Here is a 23,088-nt window from a genome sequence, read left to right as displayed (position 1 = left end):
TACAAGTTGTAGTTCGTCTTGAGAGGAGTTCGTGAGCACAAACGGATCTTAAATCGGAGTTTGGACGAGAGAGAACGAGCCAAAAAAAAATCACTGCGCAAAGCTGTCAGGAGTTCTGTTTCGTCACGCGGGCCAGCCATGCGGCCGCGCGACGTGGCCGCGCGAGTCGCCGTATTTCCGCCCAAAATTCGTTTTTTTAGCGATTTTGGGTATTTTTGAGAGCTACAAGACCTAGGGCATATAAATACTCCCCAAGAACTTATTCTCTGCACCTTTTATCATCTTATATCATATTTTACTTTTCCTGAGAGCTGAAGGAGACGGAGAACGGAGCAAAGCAAGATTGAAGATTCTCAACTATACTACGGTTTTATTGTTGAATGATTATTTGTATTTTTGAGATTTTGATTTCTAGTCATATGTCTATGTGTGGCTAGAATCCTTTTTCCCAGGGTTTAGGGAGTAGACATGATTTGAATTTCTGACTATTTGATTCAATTAATTGAGATTGTTTTTCCTTTTTATGTTCTTGTTACAATTGTTTGCTTTATTGATTGGCCACCAATATAGCATAATCATAGGTTTTAATTTGAGATCGGGAGATGATAATTATTACCTGAACTAAGAACATAGAACACATATATTTAATTCTAAAGGAAATTGATATTTGTGAGGGCGTTAATCCTATGAGCTTTTAGGAGTTGCATGTTAGAAGTGCGATCGGGGGACGGTAGCCTTGCATGTAATCAACGGTTTGTATGCCACGGGAGTGGGTATAGACTAGTTTTGAGATTGCCTTAGGAATCATCTTATTAATTGAATTGAACATGTTAGTTAGGAGAATCTGTTGAAACATTTGCCTTGGGAAATCTTCTCTTATCTGTTTCTCTGTTTCACAGCTTGATTTATTTTGTTTGCAGTATTTATTTATTTTTTAGTTTTAAAAACAAAACTCTTATTTTCGTTTGTCCAGATAGAGTAGAATAATTTAGGATAGGCATTGATAATAATTAGTCTCTGTGGAATACGACCTTGCTTGCTACTGTACACAATTGCACCCGTACACTTGCGGCGTGTTAATAAAATAGCGAATACCCGGTAAAGAAGACTTAGGAGCATAAAATGAGAAAAAGGGAAAACAAGGAGAAAAATGATGGAAACATAATGGGCAGAACGCTTGAATGCACTACTACAAAAGTTTACATACATAACAGTGCATAGATAACGGTTTTTGCAAAAATCTGTTATCTATGTAGTGTTGTCTATATGCATAGATAACGGTTTCAATTAATTCGTTATGTTTTTGCGTTATCTATTAGTTACATACATAACGGTAGTACAAACCGTTAAGCCGACCGTTATCTATGTGCGTATTTTTAAACTCTTACATAACGATTATTGAAACCGTTAAGAAAAAGTGTTATGTATGCGATTATTTCATTTAATTTTTTATTTTAATAATTAATTTATTAATTAAATAATTTAAAAATATTGTATAATTGTATCTCTCAAACACGGTTCTCCTCCCCAAATGTCTCTCTCTCTTCGCGATCTCTCCCTCTTTGAGAGATAGTCACCGCCGCTGCCGAGGCAAGTTTCGGCGAATGGTAGCTATACGCGCTCTTCCGGCGACATTGGTCGCTGCGACCTCGCCTCTCCATTTTCCTCTAACATATAGCTAGGGCAAAGGTCGAGCCCTAGTTCTTCTCTGTTCGGTACAACCCAGCCGTCGCCATCTCAGGGAGACCGGTGAGCTGCGCGACCTAGAGCCCGCCCATCGTTGCTGGTGCTCCGAGGATCGCCGTCCTTTTCCTTTTTTTCTCTTCGTCTCGGTTTCCCTCTCTAATCCCTCACTGGAAGCGCGCAATTGAAGGGAAGAAGTCGAGCCCTAGCTTCTCTGTCTGAAATCGTTGGTCGCCGCCCTGGCATGATGACGCCGCATCTCCCTAGGTCGGAAATCGCAACACCGCTAAAGTCCTTCCTCTGCTCACGGATGGAGCCCTAGTTTCTCTCGATTGACGCCTTATACCGGGCTCCTTTCCTTCGTTCTGGGATTCCGCTCAAAATCAGAGCTCACACATTCGTGAATGGCTCCGGCGAGGTTGGCTGCTGCTGCCTGTGAAGTTGGCGAGGCCAATGCTATTTGGCACCGTCACCGTTGGGGCTGGGTCCAACGGTTGCGAAAGCCCCACCGTCTCTGTATCTCCCTCTCTCCATCGCTCTCTAACACCGGTATGCACAACCCTAATTTTCTTCCCCAGTTTCAAATTCGTTCAAACTTCGGTGAAGAACTATTAATTATATTTCTTACTGTATCTGTTACAAATCTATACTACTTTGGGTGAATGAAGAAGCTAACTCTTGCTCACCATGCAGGTATGAATATATCGAGAATCACCTATTGGGTTCACTTCAATATACAATTCACAGTATAGCTCCTTACCAGTCAAAAGACATTGAGAAAGCAGAGGAGCTAACTTTTGGACGGAGCACTCTAGGACATAGCAATAGTGAAAACTGCATCCAATCGTTCTTGCTACTCTTTGTAAGTCAAAATTATTCATTCTCAATGATAAGGTACTTTGCTGAACTGAATTTGAGATTGAGAGTGAAACTAGAGTGATGTAATGTTCAAGAGTATTTTCTGCTGCAGCTTTTTATCTACCACAAGTAAGTTAATCTGAATTCTACATATACATACTACGATTAAAATTGCTGCAGTATCATTTGCTGAGAGGTGCTGACCGTGTAGTCACCTGTAATTTTCTCCTTTGTATGCTAGGCACTCTTTCTAATTGTGGAAGCAAACAACGAAGCACTTGAACTGGGAGATGCTTTATTAAGGTCAATTCTCTTGTTTTTTGAAAGTTCTACAAGCAAACTGCTTTGGGAAAATTGTTACACCACCTGGATGACTATAATTGACCACTAACTGGCATTGGATTTTTGAATTCAATTCAACATACTTGGCTGGCAGTTGTGCAGCATTTCCAAGTGAAGATTGGGAGATTGTGGACTCATACTTGGCGTCCGTGGCGATGCTTTTGAGCATGAGGCAACTAGAAGAATGCGTAATGAATTTATGGTAGCTTGGGATGGCTTGAGGTCAAAAGACAACCAGAGAATCATTGCAGGTTGATTAACTAGTTCTTGAGGACTTGGTGCTAGAAACATTGTATGATAGATTTTTGTTTTAGCTATAAGGTAGTTGGTATTTTCAATTTTGAATCGGAATATGCAATGATGATGTATACTTGATATTTGGTTCATTTGTATAATAATGTATGCATATTTTGGATGATATATAATATTGTTATTGTTGATATTATCATTTTGTCGTTGTATAAAAAGTGAAAAATTTAAAAATATACTACAATTATAAAAAGTGCAAAAATCTGTTATAAAAAGTGCAAAAAATCGTTATGTATTCTAATCAAAGATAACGGTTAAAATCGTTATAAAAAGTGCAAAAATCGTTAAAAAAAAGTGCAAACAACCGTTATAAAAAGTGCAAAAAACGTTATGTATTCTATTAAAGATAACGGTAAAAACCGTTATAAAAAGTGCAAAAAACTGTTAACTATGATTAAAAAAAATAAAAAAAAAATTCTAATACATAACGGTAAAATCTTAATACATAACGGTGAAAAACCGTTATGTATAACCTTTATAGATAACGGATGCGTACTGTCATGTATGAGCGTTGTACCGTTATCTATGCTACTTTACATAACGGTTTTTAACCGTTGTCTATGATACGTATCATAGATAACACCACTATACACAACGGTTTTTTTGCTCATAGATAACGGAAAAAATCCGTTATCTATGAGCGTTTTTCTAGTAGTGATGAAAAATGATAAAGAGGCCGAAGGTCCACAAATTGAAAAGGCGAGGAAAGAAAGAAAATAATAAGGACTTAGGAGAAAAATGAAAATCAAAAGAAATAAGTTCGTGTTGTTATGTGTTGGGGCCCATAAGAAGGGGAAAAGGATCTATCTAGGCCAAGACTAGAAGCATCTTGACCGTTAAGTCTGATTGACCTTAGCCTAGATCCAAATACTTCCAACCTTTTGCCTTAAGCCACATTACAATCAAAGTAAGACCTAAGGATAAGCGGTTAGAGTCTAAACTAGGGAGTGGAGATGGAGAGTGCATGCAAGCCTATGGTGAACCCTTGATGTGGTCTGTCTTGAGCGTAAATAGAAGCCTAAACACATGAGAGATTGAGTGCTGCGAGGAATAAACTGATTACTTAAATTGAATTTTGACTATCTGATAATCTGTGCATTTATTTTGGAAAGTGTCATTATAAATGGGGCAAACTAAAAAGGAAAATGTGCCAAGATAAATGGGACGGATGGAGTACTACTTAAGAATTAATAAGAATTTTAAAAAATATATATATAATTTTTGGAAATCTTTCACTTCAAGAAATTTTCTTAAACCCAAAATCATTTGGTTGCCTGAATAAATTGATATTCTTTTTAGATGTTTTTTTCTTTTTTGAGAAATTATAAGAGGTATCTAATATATAAGTAAATAAGCAACCCCGCACGCAGGCGGGATCTCTACACCACACAAAGGTGGGAAAACAACCGCACGTAGGTGGAACCACTACCCACACAAAAATGGAAAAACTACCTGCACGTAGACGGGATTGAACCCAAGACCTCTCACAAAGGACAATCTTTGGGTGCCTCGGCTTTAGAATTAATAAGAAATTAACTAATATAAGCTGTCAGAAGCTTTAATTATTTCATTCATGTTGGATATCTCAAATACGGGGTTTGATAAGTCTACATGCAAGCCCCGACTCATCATCAGTAATGAAAAGGTAAGTCAATATTGATTCTCTATTGGAATGAATCAATAATTATGAATTAACTCGGATCTGGGCTGATCATAAGAATTAATACATTTTAGGCTAATCTTTATTCCTTGTATTTGATCCCTAGACTGGCCCAAAGTCTCATGAGCCCAGTAGGTGAAGATAAACCCAACTCATTGAATATGCTTAAACCATGTATTTATAATTATAAATACAATTATCTGCTCTCAGAACAGAACAAGTGCAAAAATCATAAAACTAGGTTTCTGTGAGAGAAGAAAAAAAATAAAGGCGTTGTTTTCGAGCTGTGATATTTTCTCCAGGAATCTTCGAGGTTCGTCGTCCATCCGACATCGGGTATTAAGCGGGATATACAGTTCAAAAGCTCAAAGCAGGAGTTTGCTTTCGACGATCTTTGTAGCAAATTCGCAAGTAATTCTTACTCTAATGTGCAGTATTTAAATTAATAAGAGCATGCTAGATATTAATCGATGTATGGTGAATTATGATAATCCGAGAAACGATCATACAAGCAATCCTACACGTGCCCCCCGAAAAGGGGCAACATATGTACACGTTCGAAGAAACCAACCTCATAGCTCGTATTCGGATCGAGGAGACGAACGATGTCATCCGTGGTGTCGACCAAAAAGGCGATGCCTATTGGGGGAGGTTGTTGGATAAAATCAACGCAATGGTGTCTGAGCCGTTCACAGTCCGACAAATGAAAAGTCATTGTGGGCGTGTCACCGCTGAGGTGAAGCTATGGGAGGCAACATGGGTTGAAGCCCATGCCAAGTGACCAAGAAGTCATAGCGACAACATGTTGTGGGAGATGGCTCAAACCTTACACATCCAAGAAAAAGGGCATTCCATTAAAGTGGTGGAAAGCGTGGAAAATTTTTCGACATAACCAAAAGCTCAAGTCCTTGTATCTCGAGAGCGATGTTCATTCCCAAGAGGCAAAAAAAATTGTCAGAGAGTGGCGATTTCATAACATCGGTGTCGGACGAAGAAATTTCTTCTACAAGGCTGCGGCCAAGAGCAAAAGATCACTAGCCTCGATCCCCTCCACCAAATTCTTGAACTCTATGGGCAAGACGCAAGCAAATCTCACCGCAATCTTCGAGGCCAACAGGGAGAAGAATCGCCTCAAGCACGAGGCAATGGATTCTGTTCATGGATATGTCGAGAATGACACCTGAGCAACAAGAAATACATGCGTAATGAGTGGCTGACATGCTCGCACGAAGGGGAGCCAGAGATTACTGATTTTCATGTTTTAAATTTTTGTAATTTTAAATTTATGTCATTTAAATTTATGTGATTCAAATTTAAGTAATTGTCTGATTTAAAGTTGTATCAATTAAATTAAATAAAAAATACAAAATACAAAATACAAAAGTAATTCATATGACTTAATATTATAAGTCAATTCAATGCAGTATTTGGCTCACGTACGTGAGCCTGGAACATGAATAAGTCAAGCATTAACTAAAAAAATTAAGGTGAATGCTCTAATTCATTTCTTCAATATTTTTTCAGCTCTAAGCTCTCTTCAAGACATGACCTTATGGTTAATTCTGACTAACCTCGCCTTTGATTGATTTTTTTTTTCTTTTCCTTTTTCCGTTGGAAGAATATGGTACAATGATCGATCAGCATATGTAAACAAATCATGTATTTCTAGTAATTCTATGTCTATTTGGAAGTCCCTAAAAGATCAGCTATTGGGAGGTATCAACCTGAATTGAAAACTGAAAACTGAAAAGTAATAAGTTGGAGAAGTTATTTCAAAATTTAAATTATATAATATTATATTAATTGTAAACAGAAATCCATAGGTAATTGTGTGAAGACAAGCATAATGCTGCATTTACAAGCAATCTGGACATAGGACCAAATTCAGTCACCATCTCCATGTGAGAGATGTTTAAATTAATCTTTACACATACACATGTAATCGCTAATTAATTAATTTATTAATTATTCGTATAAAGATATATTGTTTTCTACGTATAGTGGGGAAGGGAATGAAGGTCCCAATAAGTTATTCCACAAGTCATATAATTATTTAATCGTATGCTCCTTTTCCTCCCTTACTACCAAGGTTGATCGTATCTGCACGCCAACAGAAAGAAGATTAAAAAAGAAAATAGAAGTACATCAACATGGTTATATTTAGCTGTCAACAAAGGGATTTCATCTATTATTGTTGGGTGTAGCAAAATCATTACTCCTTTTCACCCTCTATTCAAAATAGTACGAGTATTTATGACTTATATGTCAATAGACACTACATGTGAAGATTATAATTAAGAGGATGTTTGGCTCAATTTATAATATAAGCTCCTTAAAACAGCGTAAGCTATTTATGACCTTATAAACTATTGAAAAGTATTTTATAAGATAAATTCATGAACAACTTATAAGCTTTTAAACGACTGTAAAAATAAATTCCCAAAAAAATAAGTTCTCCACCCAATTTATTTTTCATAATTTTTTCATTTAACAAAAACAGTACTTTCATAATTTGTTATTTTAATTATATACCCTTTTAATTTTCCGTCTATTTTATAAACTCAATTATATAAGCAGTTTAGCCACTTATAAACTCTTTAGATATTATATTTTATAAATCTTGAAACATTTTAATAATTATATTTTATAAACTTTTAAACCATTTTATAAATTACTATAGCTAATTATAATAAGCTCTCTAAACCAAACTTAATACAACCCACCGAACGTAAATGTACTGTTTACTTAAAATACTGAATTCTTTTCAAGTTATGGAATTAATATATATCGTATATAGAGGTGAACTTGACTTTCCAAAAACTTGATGGTACAATGTTTCACTTGGGACTCCTATTTTTAGAGAGCTTCGCCTAGGACTCCTTTGGTTGGTGATAATCCTTTCTTTATAAATAAACCGATTCTACAATTTTATATGTGTTTAGTTGAATTTAAATAAAATAAGAAAAATAATAGAAATCCTTAAAATAATTGAATCTATTACTATTATATATGTGTGCAATTTTACATTTTTTGATATATTTATATGTGTAAATAAAATTTTTGCTCCCTCGAAAATTTGAATTTAGGTGTTGCATTCATCCATCAAAATGATATCGATGTATTTACTATATAATTTTGATGATCGAAGGGTTGAACCTTCTCATATAAATGGGAAGATTAGAATAATTTTAGTCTTGGCCATACATGTTGTCAAAGTCGCTTTTAAGGAGATGGAGAATAATTTTAGTCTTGGCCATATGAATAATTCTTGGAAAGATTATACCATTCTCAGATCGATAGGTGTTGCTACACGTGCTGCTCCTCCTCCGGATTTCATCGACGTGCACTGGTGGCCTCCTGCGTCCCCTTGGATTAAAGTTAACACGGACGGCTCTGCGATGGGAGCTCCGGGAAAAATTGCGGCTGGAGGAGTCTTCCGTGATAACTTTAATTGGGTTCGTGGTTGTTTTCATTATAAGGGTGGAGTTGGTTTTGCCTTTGAAGCGGAGCTTCTTGCGGTCATCAAAGCTATTCTCATTGCTCATGATCGGGGATGGCTTCATTTATGGGTTGAGTCTGATTCTATGTACATTGTTCATCTGCTTGAGGAGCGTTCTACTGCGGTGCCTTGGCGTTTCATTGCGTTATGGCGTAAGGTTCTTTAATTTGTCTCCTTCCTGAGTTTAATCTTCATATTTCTCACATTTATCGGGAAGGAAACAAAGTTGCTGATATTATGGCTAACTATAGTAGAGATGAAGGCTGGTGGCTTTATGCTATTGAGGAGGTTAAGGAAGCTGTGCGGCTTGATATGGCAACTCACAGTCATACTCGTATGCGCTGATGGCTTGCGTTGGTGGTTGGTTGTGGGAATGTTCCATATGGTCTTTTTCAGTTTTCTGGTGCGCTAGATACTGGGCCATATGGAGTCGGATTCCGTTGGTTGCGTCGTGTTTTAGACAGCGACAGGAGTTTTCTGGCAAGATCTTGGTTTGGTCTTTGCTTCTGCCGTGTCCTTCGTTGCTGATGGTGGAGCTGCCTTATGGTTTGTTTTGCTGTTGTTTTCTTTTTTTGTTGAGTCTTTTCGTCTTCGTTTTTCGGTGCTTGCCTTTTCTTCTCTTTCTCGAGATGGTTTTTTCTCCTTTGCTCTCTGTGTCTCTGGTCTGCGTTTTTTGGTTAGGGAAACAAGCCGGGGCTGCTTCAGGACGATGGTTAGGCCGGAGTTCTGGAAGAGGTTCCATTTCCGCTTGTTTCCCTCTTGTTGGTTTCATCTTAGACGAGTACTCTTTTTCCTCTCTAAGGTTTTTCCCATTGGATTTTCTTTAGAGAGGTTTTAATGAGGCTCGGCCCTTAGTCTGCTCTCTTGTGCTTTCAAATGTTCTTAGGTTTTTTCTTTCTTTCTTTAATAAAATCGCAATTTGATATAAATGGGAAGATGAGAAATGTAAATATACAAATACAAGTGTTATAAAATGCAATAAAAATTATGTAACTGTGCATTTAAAAAATATATTTCTCATTTCTCACAATAACTTTGGTTTTATTAAAACTCCTCCATATCCCTATATATATATATATATATATATATATATATATATATATATATATATAGGGTCGCATTCAATGGAGACCACTCCCTTAGATAAAGAATAAAGACCAAATCAAGGCCATTCATCTCACTCCAATCAACGGTTCATATAATTTCCTGATTTGATTTTACATTTAATTAAATATTGGTTAATTACATTTATTTAATCCAAAAAGGGCAAATAAGTCCACTCAAATCTACTTAAATATGGGATCCCGTTGAACAAATCCCAGAAATTTCTCTTTTCCCATTCTGGGACCTGATCCGTCAATGAACATAATAGATGAACATTAGTATGTTCATTGTTTTCCTACGAACATTTCAACGAACATCAGTATGTTCATTGGTTTTTCTATGAACATATCGACGAATATCAGTATGTTCATTGGTTTTTCTACGAACATATCGACGAACATCAGTATGTTCATTGGTTTTCTACGAACATATTAACGAACATCAGTATGTTCATTGATATTTTCTACGAACACTTCATTGACGATATGCAAATCTGCAAATCCGGCGCGGCGCGGCGGTCTTCACCACGAGCGTTCTACCATTGTCGTCTTCATCGACTTCACCCTGACGACACCGGGGCAGCACAGCCTCGAGAATCCCTCCGCCTGCGACGCCGGCGGAGCAGCAGGAGGAGGAAGAAGAGATGGAGGCGATAGGGGAGAGAGGCGGTGGAAGGGAGAATGGATGGGATGGCGGCGGAGCAGAAGCGGCGATGGCGATGTCAGATCTGGAAAAGGGAGGCGGCGGCTGTGTGGGAGAGAAAGAGAGCGCGAGTTTGGGAAAGTGAGAGAGAGAAAGCGTGAGTAATGGGAAAGAGAGAGATATGCCGTGAGTTGGAAGAGAGAGAGAAAGAAAATACAAATGACAAACCTAACCTTTATTATATAAAATAAATGAAATAAAATCATAATTAAAGGTTAAATTATCACCCTTAGATTAAGCAAGATCAACGCACATGATTTGGTCTTTATTCTTTATCCAAGGGAGTGGTCTCCATTGAACTCTCCCCTATATATATATATATATATATATATATATATATATATATATATAGGGGGGCCGCTCCAATGAGACCCCCTAATTTTAGTGAGATCTAGGGCACGATCTGGTGCGTTTATTTTATCAATCATATGGCTGATATTGTATCTGGAGGGTGATTTTTTTTCACAGGGTTCGAATCCTGGAGGGAGCAGAATATTTTAAATTTTGTTATTCATCAGCATATATTGCATTGTTCATCAATATATACGGCCCTGTTCATCAGTATATATGTCTTATTCATTACGAATTTTTTAAATTTTATTTTTCATCAGTATATACATCTTGTTCATTAGATATACGTTTTGTTCATTAGTATTATATGTCTTATTCATTGTCCTAGTGTTTCACGAAAATTATGGGGTCTCACTGGAGCGCGCCCCTATATATATATATATATATATATAGGTGGGCTAAACTAAGAACACTTTTAAGTGTATAAAATAGGAACAAATCATGTCCATTAGATCTTGGTTGATCTTGTGGCTAGAAATTGTCCTAATCAGAACATAATTCGTAAGGCAAATGTTTAATTGAGAAAGGGAGAAATGTTCAATTGAGAGATAGAGAGAGAGGTTCAATTGAGAAAGGCAAATGTTTGTAGAATTGAGAAATAATCCTAGCCATTTATTTAATGCAATCTAACAGCTAATAGACAATACCATATCTTAATCAAATCTGCATAATTTTTGGAAGATACATTTATGATAATTACGTTCAGAATTCATAAGCAATTATTTCTTCTGTATTACGTTACTTTATGTTTCTGAATAAAGTCCATTAAAAGTATTTATCATGTTCAGCAGAATTATAATAACTGTGAGATATAAGGGTGTAAATTCGGGCCGGGTCGGGTACCCAACCCGCAAAATCACCCAAATTGCATACCCTCACCCGTCCTGCGTACTATGTGCCAGTACTCGAATATCTGTAGCGGGTATCCATTGCGGGTATTCGGGCACTCGCATTTCCCGTAATGCTTTGAAGGTTTGTAATTTTGAGCGTATTTTGTCCTGATGGAGGGTATTTTATCCCGCAATTTGCGGGTACCCGCATTACCCGAGGGTATTTTGTCCCTCTATTCAGAAAAAATAATTAAAATATTCAAATATTTAATAAATGATGAGAAATTAGAAATTCAAATATTTAATAATTGAAGTGTGTAATCCATAACCTGAAGTGAAGAATTAGAAATTCAAATATTTAATAAATAATTAAAATAATTAAATTTAATTCAGGGTATGCGGGTACCCGCATTACCCGACGCGGGTACCCGATACCTGCGATTTTCTTGAACTCTATACCCGCACCCGACCCTCATTGTGAATTGTGAGGGTATCGGGTACCCGATACCCGCACGGGTATCAGGACAGGTGAGGATGTACATGATACCCTCTACCCGAATTTATACCCCTAGTGAGATATATTCTTATGTTCAACTTAAGTTCAAAACAAATTTTTATGAGTTTCATCAAAATAACTATAAGTTCATTAAAATAAATTTCAAAATAACTATAAGTTCAAAATAAAGTTGTCTAGACATTCTCCCACATACGCTAAATTCGACACAGATAACTATAAGTTCATTAAAATATATTGAAAATTTTATTAAAATATCCAAAAACTATAAGTTCATCGAATCGGAACAGTTAAGGAAATGGAGGAAAATCAACGATTTACTTTTTCCGTTCTAAGATTATTTTTCGTATAATTAATAATGGATTAATAAGGAATTATCTCAACCATCAAATTAGAAGTAACCAAAGGTGTGGAATAATAAGATCACCTTTTCAAATTATGGAGTCATCCATCCTGAACCCAAAAGAGAAACTCCCCCTTCTAGCTCTTTCTACAGTTGTGGAAATAAAATTCAAATTCTCAGATTATTGCGTTTGATTTCTTCTCTGTTGTAAAAATTTCGATGTTGTGGTAAAAACTCATAACAACAATAAAGGCATAGGAGCATCCATTGCACGGGGAGGGGGGTGTCGCCTCGATGCGGCACGCTGCGCAGCACCGCGCACTGGAGTGCTCCCCCCACTCGTGCTTAGTGCTTTCCATGTTATCAGACGTTTTGGCAAGAAATGGCAGGCACATGCAGAGTACACACGGATAAAAAATATATATACAGAAATAGAAGAGAGAAATAAAAGAGCAAAGGAAGAAAGGGTTTGGTGGGGAAGATGAAGAAAAAGAAAAAGAAAAAAGGGGGACGACTGGGAGAAGAAGAAAAAAAAGAAAATGAAATGGGTGGGGCGGCGGATTGGTAGGGTAGTTTTTACTTATATTATTTTTTCTATATTTTTTGTTTTAATGTTGATTTTTGATTTTTTTTATTTTATAATATTAAACCTTTTAAATTATTTTTACCTAATTTTTAATTATTAGTAATATTTTTATTTATTGTATTTTATTAGTAATATTTTTATTTATTGTATTTTATTTTAATAACACTTCCCCTAGGACAACAATTAGTGGACGGAGGGAGTAATATTTAAATTTATTTTTAATAAAATATTAAATTTTAAAATAGAAGAGCTAAAATGAGATAAAATAGAAATGAAGATTATAGTGCTTCTGTATAGAGTCAATTCACTGGAGATGGGAGACGATATGGCGGGGACCACCTTATAGCGCCCGTTATAGCGCCTCCCATTGGAGATGCTCTAAGCGATTATGTAGAAACATTTTCCATTTTGATTAAATCAAATTTATCGTATAAAATAAGTGTATTGTGAATTTGTTATTAAATATTACGAACTCATTGTGAAAAATGATGAATCCAACAAAATAGAATTTTTCTTTTTATGGATTTGATCCCTATATATCATGAATTCATTCAAAAATATCATAAATCCACCATAAATCTTCATAATTTATTGACTAAAATTATTCATATTTTATACTACAATTTACTTCTGAACTAATTTGAACCACGTTCTATATGTATCCTTACTATAACACGTGTTGCTACATATTTTTTTGGGATTTGTTTCTTGAGTTGAATAACTTGAAGGAAAAGGGACGCATGAGGATTGAACCATCGCTAAAATAAAATTGTCTAGCTAGTAGCCAGTGAAATCGAGAAACGTGTCACAAAGTTTATTATAATTTTAGGTATAACAAATATTAATTAGTTACATATATATTTATATACTTTTATTACATATAAAAATATAAGTAAAGTTGATCTCTTAACTATATCCTTTAATGTCACTAAATTTGTGACGTCCAAAATAACTATCCTAAGGTGTCACAATTTTATTTAATAAGATTTAGAAGTTTCAGAATTTTACAAAACCTATAATCACTTGAAACATGCTGTTATAATGCATAGGAATATTTCCAAATTACTTTCATTTGGATTGTAAGATAATATTATGGCAGTTGGAAGACTGTAGCAAGAATTGAATACTATTTACTAAAGATTACTTTTATATATCCTCCGTTTGGATTGTATAATGGGTAGTGACTTCCTACCGCATGTATTCGAAGAGGGGGATACCACATCAGTTTCAGTATATATATAATGAGAATATCTAGGCGTATAATATAATATTGACGGTGGAGCTTGCCTTCAAGAATTGAAATTTAAGCAACTTATGTTGGCTTATCTCTCACATTAAAAATTTTCCTAGACGTACGTACATAAATATATGGCAGAGAAATCAATAATTACTCTCATATTACAATTTTTATTAAGAATTTCTCAATTTTTTTATTTCAAGTAATTAATTTTCGAAAATTTTAATGCTTGTTATGAAAATGTTGCCTCTATAGGAAACACATTCAAAATCCACTCATGTGTATATAGTAGCTAATCGTGTGTGCGTGTATATATATATAGTGACAAATGTTATACTATTACATACTTTATGTGAACATCTTATATGAGCACCACTTACGTTTAGTCCTCATTAACATTATTTTTTTGTTTTATATATTTATTTTTATTCTAAGACTTTACAAATTATTATTGAGATTATTAATTTTATAAATTACATAAAAATTAGATTCTAATTTGTTCGTATTTTCTTTAACTTCAAATAATTAATAAAAAGGATAAGTTGGACTTTGATTTTTATGTAATTTATAAAATTAATGTTCTCAATAAAAAATTATGAAGTATTAGAATAAAAATAAATACTATATAAAACAATAAAATAACGCTAACGAATGCTAAACGCGGGCAGTGCTCACATAATTAAAGTATGTAACATAACATTTTCTCTCTCTCTCTCTCTCTCTCTCTCTCCTCTCTCTCTCTCTCTCTCTCTCTCTCTATATATATATATATATATATATATATATATATATGGGAGAGTTCCAATGAGATCCCCTATATATGGTAAGATCTTAAATTGATTTGTAAGTGTTAATTTAATGTATCTTATGGTTGATATTTATCTGGAGGGGGAAAAATTTACTAGGGTTCGAATCCTAAAGGGAGCAAAAATTTTTAGTAATTTTTTAATATCGTTATTCAACACTATATACTTCCTTGTCCAACACTATACATTACCTTATTCATTAGTCCCACGTTCTCACAAAAAATAGCAATCTCACTGACACATACCCCTATATAAAAAATTGTTCCAATGAGATCCCTCATATGTGGTGAGATCTTAGATTGATTTTTTTTTTTTTATCTAGGTTCGAATATTGGAGGGAGCAAAAAAATTATTAATTTTTTGAATAACATTATTCAACACTAGATATTGCCTTATTCATCACTATATAATGGCTCATTCATTAGTCTCACATCTCACAAAAATTAGCAATCTCACTATAACATAACCCCATACAGGGGCGTAGCCAGGGGGGGCTAGAGGGGGCTAGAGCCCCCCCCCCCCCAAATTTTGAATTTTTTTTTTTTTTATAATATGTCTAAAAATGTTGTTAATATTGTTATTATATTTGTATTTTAGTAAAAAAATGTCTAAAATGTATTGAATGCCCCAAAAAAATTTTTAGTAAATGTTGAACTATATTATCTATGAAAATGTTATTATTATTATTATATTTGTATTTTAGTAAAAAATGTCTAAATGTATTGAATGCCCCCAAAAAAATTTTTAGTAAATGTTTTGAACTATATTATCTATGAAAATGTTGTTGTTATTATTATTATTATTATATTTGTATTTTAGTAAAAAATGTCTAAAATGTATTGAATGCTCCCAAAAAAAAATTTAGTAAATGTTTTGAACTATATTATCTATGAAAATGTTGTTATTATTATTATTATATTTGTATTTTAGTAAAAAAATGTCTAAAATGTATTGATTGCCCCCAAAAAAAATTTTAGTAAATGTTTTGAACTATATTATCTATGAAAATGTTGTTATTATTATTATTATATTTGTATTTTAGTAAAAAAATGTCTAAAATGTATTGAATGCCCCCAAAAAAATTTTTAGTAAATGTTTTGAACGATATTATCTATGAAAATATTGTTATTATTATTAGAGTGAAAACTGCAATTTAAAATGAAAACAGAAAACACTGCATTAGCGTGTAAATTAAGTTACTGCATTCCCTGTACAATTAACTGCATTTGGAAAAAATGAAAATAAATAAAAAATTTGCTCCCTCCAGGATTCGAGCTCAAGTGGTGCATTCATCTATCAAAATGATGCATCCACCGTTGATCTTCATGATCCGTTCTCATTTTAAATCTTCGTTATCATTTGAACATCTTCATATATATATATATATATATATATATATATATATATATATATATATATATATATATATGGGTAGGATCAATGGAGAATTCTATATTATTCGTTTTGAATAAGTCAATAACTTTATCGAATAAATCAATAGACCGCATGAATAGACATATATTCATAAAATACGCCACCTTCAAGATTTGAACCTAATGCAGAATGTATGTTCAGTAAAATTGTTGGCGTATTCATTAAATTTATTGACTTATTCGGACCGCCTTTCTCTTTCTCTCTACATTTAACATTTTCTATTGATCTCTTCCCTATTTTTTGTAGGGAGAAGATCAAATGAGAATGGACAAATGTGGTGAGAAATATGGTGAGAATGGAGAATGATTGCATAAGTTAGTATATATGTTGCATAAAATGCTTGTAATTTGCATAAGCTGCTTGTAATGACTGCATAACGAAATTCATTTAATTAGGTAAAATTTTCGCTCCCTTCAAGATTCGAACACAACAAAAAAAATTATACAGTATTATACTGTAGCTTATGCAACAATATATACTATAACTTATGCAATCATTCTCATTTCTCACCGAAGATAGCATTCTCAGTATGACTCATCCCTAGAGATGGAAGAGAAATGTAATCTCACCTTTATATAGATATCCTCAACTCCACCTTATAAAGTTAATTTAGCTTGCTTATATATTTACCTGTAATGTCGCTTGCCCGAACTCGCTGTTGCCAGAATCTTCAACTGTTCCGCTCCAAGTAATTTCATTTTGCTGTACCAAATAAATTATTTAGTTTCATATATATATATCTTGTTCAACTATCATACTTACGCAGCCAAAGGAGAGATTAATTAAAGGGGCCGGGGGAATACATCAAATGTATAACTAAGCAATCATAAAAGAGAGAGTGTATAAAGATATATAGCAAGTGTAACGACATATGGATACAAAATTTATTGATAGATAACTTCGCAACTTGGACAAGACTTAAAATGAATAATCTATGTATCGCTCGCCTTCCTTCGCCATTGATGATGTAATGTAATATAACATAAAATGGAAGTGAAGGCCAAATAATTCAACCAAAGTATGTCATATTTTCAGTAGAGATGGTGCTAAAGTCAGCAGCACTACTAGATGTAACCGAGGTGTACAAGGATGCGGATGTGAGAGGAGGCGGCGGGGGCGGGGGCGGGGGCACGGGCGCGGCAACGGAAACGGCCGCCGATGACAGCAAGACATGATGAGATGGAAGCATATTTGATTCTTTGTATTTGTATTTGAAGATCTCAGTTCTCACAGCATTCAGCTCCGCTTGCAAGACTTGTACCTGCTGCTGCAAAGCTGAGATCGCTCCCATGCACCCATAAACTGGATCTCGAAGCCTCACATTCGCCTCGTAAACAAGGCTATTTGCTGCATCTGCTCTCTGGCTCTCAGGCACCTCCTGATTTAAATTTTTACGAAAAAGATAGATGTAAATTATTTTTTAATCTCAGCGGATGGTGGCAGCACAGAATTAAATAGGGTTTTTAATTACCATGAGCATCTTGGAGACGTTGCTAGCACCGAAGACTTTGTGAACGGAGGCAAACCTGTGGGGTTGGTGGGGTGAGAAGTATGGAGAAAAGGGGCATTCTTGAGCGCAGCGCCGCCTCAGGAGCTTGCAGGCGGCGCACGGAGTGACGGTGTTTAGGGTTCCGGTATGACCCGCGCCGGCGCCATCCAATTCTCTCTTGATCTTCTTGCCTATCTCCTCAAATCTCTCCCTGCAAAACAACATATGTATCAACTCAACAATGGGATTCATGTGTTTTTTTCTTTTTTCTCCTATGTTGCTTGCAACTTGTGATTAATTTTAACTATTTACTACTTATTAATTGAGAGAGTTTTACGGCAGTGTGTGTGTGATCGGGTGACGGAGGGATCACCTTTCTGTGGACATTCAGGCATGCTATCTGCTGATTGAGCCAGCAAGACGATTTGAGAGAGGAGAGAGAGAGATGGAGATGAAGGGTTGAGAGAAAATTTAAAGGGGGAGATAGTTAAGAGTGCTTAAAAGGCAAGACAGAGAGGAAAAAGATGGTCCATAGCTCATTATACAAACTGTCAAAACAATGTGATTAGGAAAATGAAAATCGGATTAAGTTCTTTGTACATTTGCAGTTAAATGGAGTGCCGTGGCCCTCCCCCTGATGCGTGTACGAGGATTCAACATCAATTATTGATCATCTGCACAGAAAGAAATTAAAAGGAAAAAAAAAAAATGTTTTTTGAGAAATTAATTTGATGATAATTAAGGTGAGGATTACAAAGTAATGCCAGCTTTTGTTACGCACTCCTCACACGTGCGACTCATTCTTTAATTCCCATGTGGGTTTTTCGCTTCTTTCTCATGAAATGAATCGAAAATAAAAAAAAAGCGTAAAAAAATGATGTAGATTATTGCATATCAAAATTTGTGTAGTTTTTTGTCAAGTTAATTAATTGACGATTGATCTCGTGCAGTCTGTTACTCCATGAAGTGTTGCTTGCTAATCCTGTGATTAGTTCACTAACTATTTGTTTTGTTTTAAGACATTAAAGTAAAGCATAGTCCACATTCCCAGTGATTGTCATAGAAAATGATGGGACACCTTCAAGATAAACCGACTTAATTTTTTATAAATAGTTTGTGGCTACATATAGCACCTTGTTAATGGAATTTGGACATCTCACCTACACTATTCCAAATGGCAAGTTTCGAAAATAAGAATCACACAATCTTCTCTTAACTTCAAAATTTCGACTTTTTTAAATATTTCGATTGTTTTCATAAGAAATAAATAGAGGGGAGGATCAAATAAAAACATTCTTCTTTTTTAGGAATTATGATCAATCTAAACCATTAATATTTAGACGCGGATTTTGAAGTTAATTATAAATAGTGGAAATTAATTAATAGTTGATCGTCAATTTTATTTGTGCAATTTTTAGTTGATTTTCAATTTTTCGGACCAAAATACCCTTATCTATAGTTCATTTTGTCATATTTCTACCCAAAAAAAATTCTATTGTATAGAAGTTGCGAAAATTCTCTCTTAAATCCTAGTTGCTCCGTGGCGCCACCATCACTCTGGAGTCCTAATTATCCTTCCGCCACAACGCTAAAACCTTGGATTCATCACGCTGCCACTACTCTATTTACTTTTTCATGATAATCAATCATATATATATATATATATATATAGAAGGAATCATATTGATTCACTTTCCTTAATTAGGTAGTATATAGATCTAAATTTGAACCACATATTTTCTTCATGTGACGCACCAAGATTGTGACACGTGGCAGAGGTTTTCCAAGGAAAAATCCGTGCATGGTAAAATTGAAAAAATAAAATCAGTTATTAAAAAAAATCGATTTTATTTTCTTTTTGTTAGATTTTTTAAAATTGACATATTTTTCATGCATAATATTTCACAGAAACATGCATAACTTTACACACAAAAATACATTAAATTGTACAAAAAATATATTGTATTTTTCGACAAATCTGATTTGTTTCCGCCGACCCACCCCACCCTCCCCCCTCCCGTAATTTTTTTTTTATTTTAAATTTTTTTAAATTCTTTTTTCATTATTTTTAATGTCAAAAACTCATTTTTTTGTACAACAGAACAATGCATATTATAAAATTGAATCATGCATATGAATTCATGTTGTGTTAATGAACAAAAATTTTGATCCGATATTTATTTTGTCAAACACTTTGAAGAAGTTTATTATAAGCTCATAAACAACTTATAAGTTATTTTAAAGAACTTATAAAATCAGCCAAACATCTTCTAAATCAACACTTACAAATTAATCTAAGATCTCACCACATATACCTGGAGTAGATATTAAATTTATGAATAATTTTTGCTTAAACCTTAAGGAAATGACACCATGGATTCTCGTTTGACCCGTATTTTAAGGCAAATAACCCGCCCTCTTGTTCACCCAAAACTCATCAAAACTCACTTGTTGTAGTATTGTCACACCGCCTGCAATTTGATCAGTCATGGTTGCTCCCCAGTCGAATTGAATCATGAGATAACTCCTGTATTGTTTTTTTATATGGAAATCCTAGATTGAATTCTCGGAGTTTCAATAACATGCATAGTCTTGAAAGTCCAATTCTTAGCTGTTTCTTCAAAATATATATGTATTTATATTACCATTTACCAAATCAATATAACTAGCATATATTTGCATCCGTGGCATGCAAGAAAGGTTTTTCATATATAAAATAATTAATAACTCAGTTATCATATGTAAATACAATAAAAAAATATAATTTTATTATGAATACTTAAATAAAATCTTATAATTGCTTAATTTAACTATATATATATATATATATATATATATATATATATATATATATACATAGGGAGAGGTTCAAATAAGAACCACTAATAAAATAAGAACGGAGAACCATTTTAAGCCATTCGATCATCAAGATCTACGGTGGATGCATCATCTTGGTGGATGGATGCAGGTGCTGGGTTCGAATCCTGAAGGGAGCAAAAAAATTATTTTTTTCGGATGCATTAAATTTAATAGCGGATGCATTAATTTGTATAGCAAATGCAGTAATTTTATTGGTTCTTATGTTCTCACGATAATTGTGGTTCTCACTATAACCGCACCCTATATACATATATATATATATATATATATATAGGTGCGCATAAAAACACATTTTAAAATATAAAGGGTTAAGTAACAAATTCCCCCTATCGATGGCATCCTTATCGCGTACATGACCCTATAATCAGGGTTAGCGCTGTTTACTACCTCAATGTGGCAAAATCGCACCAAATACCCTCCGCTACTTAACGGACGTTAACACCATTAGAAAAAATATATTTTTTTATTTTTAATTATGGTGGGCCCCAGCTCTCTCTCTCTCTCTCAATTTCGGCCAAATCTCCCTACGACGCCGGAATCGAACCCAAACTCAACTGCAGCATGTAGTTTCCGCCCAGATCTCCATCCGTTCGCCGCCTCCGACTCGTTTCAAAATCCTCACAAGGAACAATCTCCGCCAAAACCCTAGGTCCAACGAAAAACCACCAGACAGATAGAACACGAAATGAAAAAAAAAACATGGAAATTGCAGAAGAAATGGAGATAGAAGAGAAAACTCCAACTCCTAATCCAAGCAATTTCAAGAGATTTGGGCTAAAAAATTCAATACAAACCAACTTCGCCTTTGCTTTGTTTCTTCACCTTCTGTTTCCTCCTCCAGTTATTCCACTTCTTGCTGAAGACGGACACAGCTGCCCATATTTTCCCTCCGAAGCTCTTCTTTTCTTGTGAATTGAGATCTATGTGATCCTTCATAGGCGCTTCTTCCACAATTTTGACGTTGGTTAGGTTTAACTCGACCGATTTTCTTAAACCCTCGAAAACGGCGCAAGATTCCATTTTTTTGCTATTTTGATTGGAGGAAGAAGAAGCAAGAAGAGCGTCCAAAGAGTGCTTCTCGCTCTAACGTTGCAGGATTTTCTTTCCGGCTCGAAGGAGAGCCGCTCTAAGCTTCATTCTTGGAAGCAGAGAACGATTTTGTGCGGCGGAGTTCGGGGAGGAAGGAGGTGGTGGATTTGGAGTGTTTCAGGGCCGGGAGAGGAGTGGGGAAGCTGCTGGGTTTGGAGCTGGAGGAGAAGAGGGCTTTGATTGCGGTGGAGGCAAAGGAAGGGCAGCGGAAGGATGAAGGGTGTTGGAGAAGGAGTTAATGAGGGTGGTGAGGCGGAGGAAGGGCAGCTGCTGCTAGAATTGAAAGAGAGAGAGAGAGATGGGGCCCACCATAATTTAAAATAAAAAAAATATTTTTTTTAACGGTGTTAACATCCGTTAAGTAGCGGGGGACATTTGGTGCGATTTTGCCACGTTGAGGTAGTAAACAGCTCTATCCCTGACTATAGGGTCCTGTACGCGATAGGGACGCTATCGATAGGGAGGAATTTGGTACTTAACCCAAACATAAACTATGAGTCATTTTTAGTCCTTAAATCATGAAGATCTACAGTTTATTCATCACTGTCCTGAATTCAAATTCAATGGGTAGTGAAAATTTTAATATTTGCAATTCAGAAATTTTATATAGCGAAATCCTATGTGTTCTACATAGAATTCATACATATACATACGATTATTCTACGATTAAATATCAACCGCGTTAGATTATTGATAGTTCAATGATGTAAATTCTATATTCTTTTTGTTTAGGATGTAAATTCTATATTCTTATATATATATATATATATATAGGGTTAAGTACCAAATACCCCCCCAACGTTGGGGCCCCTATCGCGTACAGGACCCTATAGTCAGGGTAGGCGCTGTTTACTACCTCAACGTGGCTAAACCTAAGCAAATTCCCCCTGCGTTTTAACATCGTTAAGTCACCGTTAATTTTTTTTTTTAATTTTCAATCCCATGGACTCGATCTTTACCGGCAAATGCTTCCAGAATTGCTTGATTTGCAGTGAAATGTGCGAATTTGAGATAGGGGCAGGTCTCGTAGAAGTGCATTTGCAACAAATCGGTGAAGGCAAAGTCGAGCTGATTTATGGGATACAATCTATAAATTATCCTGGCCAGGGCTTCAGCGAAATAGGTAGCCACTTTTCGCATCGCCCCTGGCTGCAATACAACTAAAAATCCGATATTTTTCACAAGAGCTTCAGCTAATTTGAAATTCTCTTGCTGTACGGCCTCCGCGCAGGCCATCAAGGAATGAACCAGTCTGATGTCGTTCTCCTGCAAGTCAACCAGGACAACCGACTCGGTCGGCGGCGAAAGTTTCAATTTCTTGGGCAGCGACTGCATCTAATGTGGCGGTTTGGTCCTAGGGTAGACTGCTTGT

The 23,088-nt window shown here is 35.1% G+C and overlaps 2 protein-coding genes across 3 annotated transcripts; both read right to left on the bottom strand.

Annotated features, from left to right (window-relative positions):
* Positions 1-17,069: 17,069 nt before the first annotated feature.
* LOC131006412 (LOB domain-containing protein 15-like) lies at positions 17,070-18,300 on the bottom strand. Of its 2 annotated transcripts, none has more exons than XM_057933584.1 (3): positions 18,121-18,300; positions 17,730-17,958; positions 17,070-17,633 (listed from the first exon to the last, which is right to left on the bottom strand). In XM_057933584.1, the coding sequence occupies exons 1-3, from the start codon at positions 18,132-18,134 to the stop codon at positions 17,268-17,270; spliced, it is 609 nt and encodes a 202-aa protein (XP_057789567.1). In that variant the 5' UTR covers positions 18,135-18,300; the 3' UTR covers positions 17,070-17,267. The 2 variants fall into 2 exon arrangements, with proteins under 2 accessions (XP_057789567.1, XP_057789566.1); XM_057933583.1 differs by having other exon boundaries at positions 17,070-17,636; positions 18,121-18,287.
* Positions 18,301-22,643: 4,343 nt separating this feature from the next.
* On the bottom strand, positions 22,644-23,051 carry LOC131014200 (DELLA protein GAI1-like). The gene has a single exon (XM_057942095.1). The coding sequence runs from the start codon at positions 23,049-23,051 to the stop codon at positions 22,644-22,646; it is 408 nt and encodes a 135-aa protein (XP_057798078.1).
* Positions 23,052-23,088: the final 37 nt, after the last annotated feature.

The sequence above is a fragment of the Salvia miltiorrhiza genome, chromosome 1 (assembly GCF_028751815.1).
Source record: "Salvia miltiorrhiza cultivar Shanhuang (shh) chromosome 1, IMPLAD_Smil_shh, whole genome shotgun sequence".
NCBI lineage: Eukaryota > Viridiplantae > Streptophyta > Magnoliopsida > Lamiales > Lamiaceae > Salvia > Salvia miltiorrhiza.
This window is presented reverse-complemented; position numbering and strand designations above follow the sequence as displayed.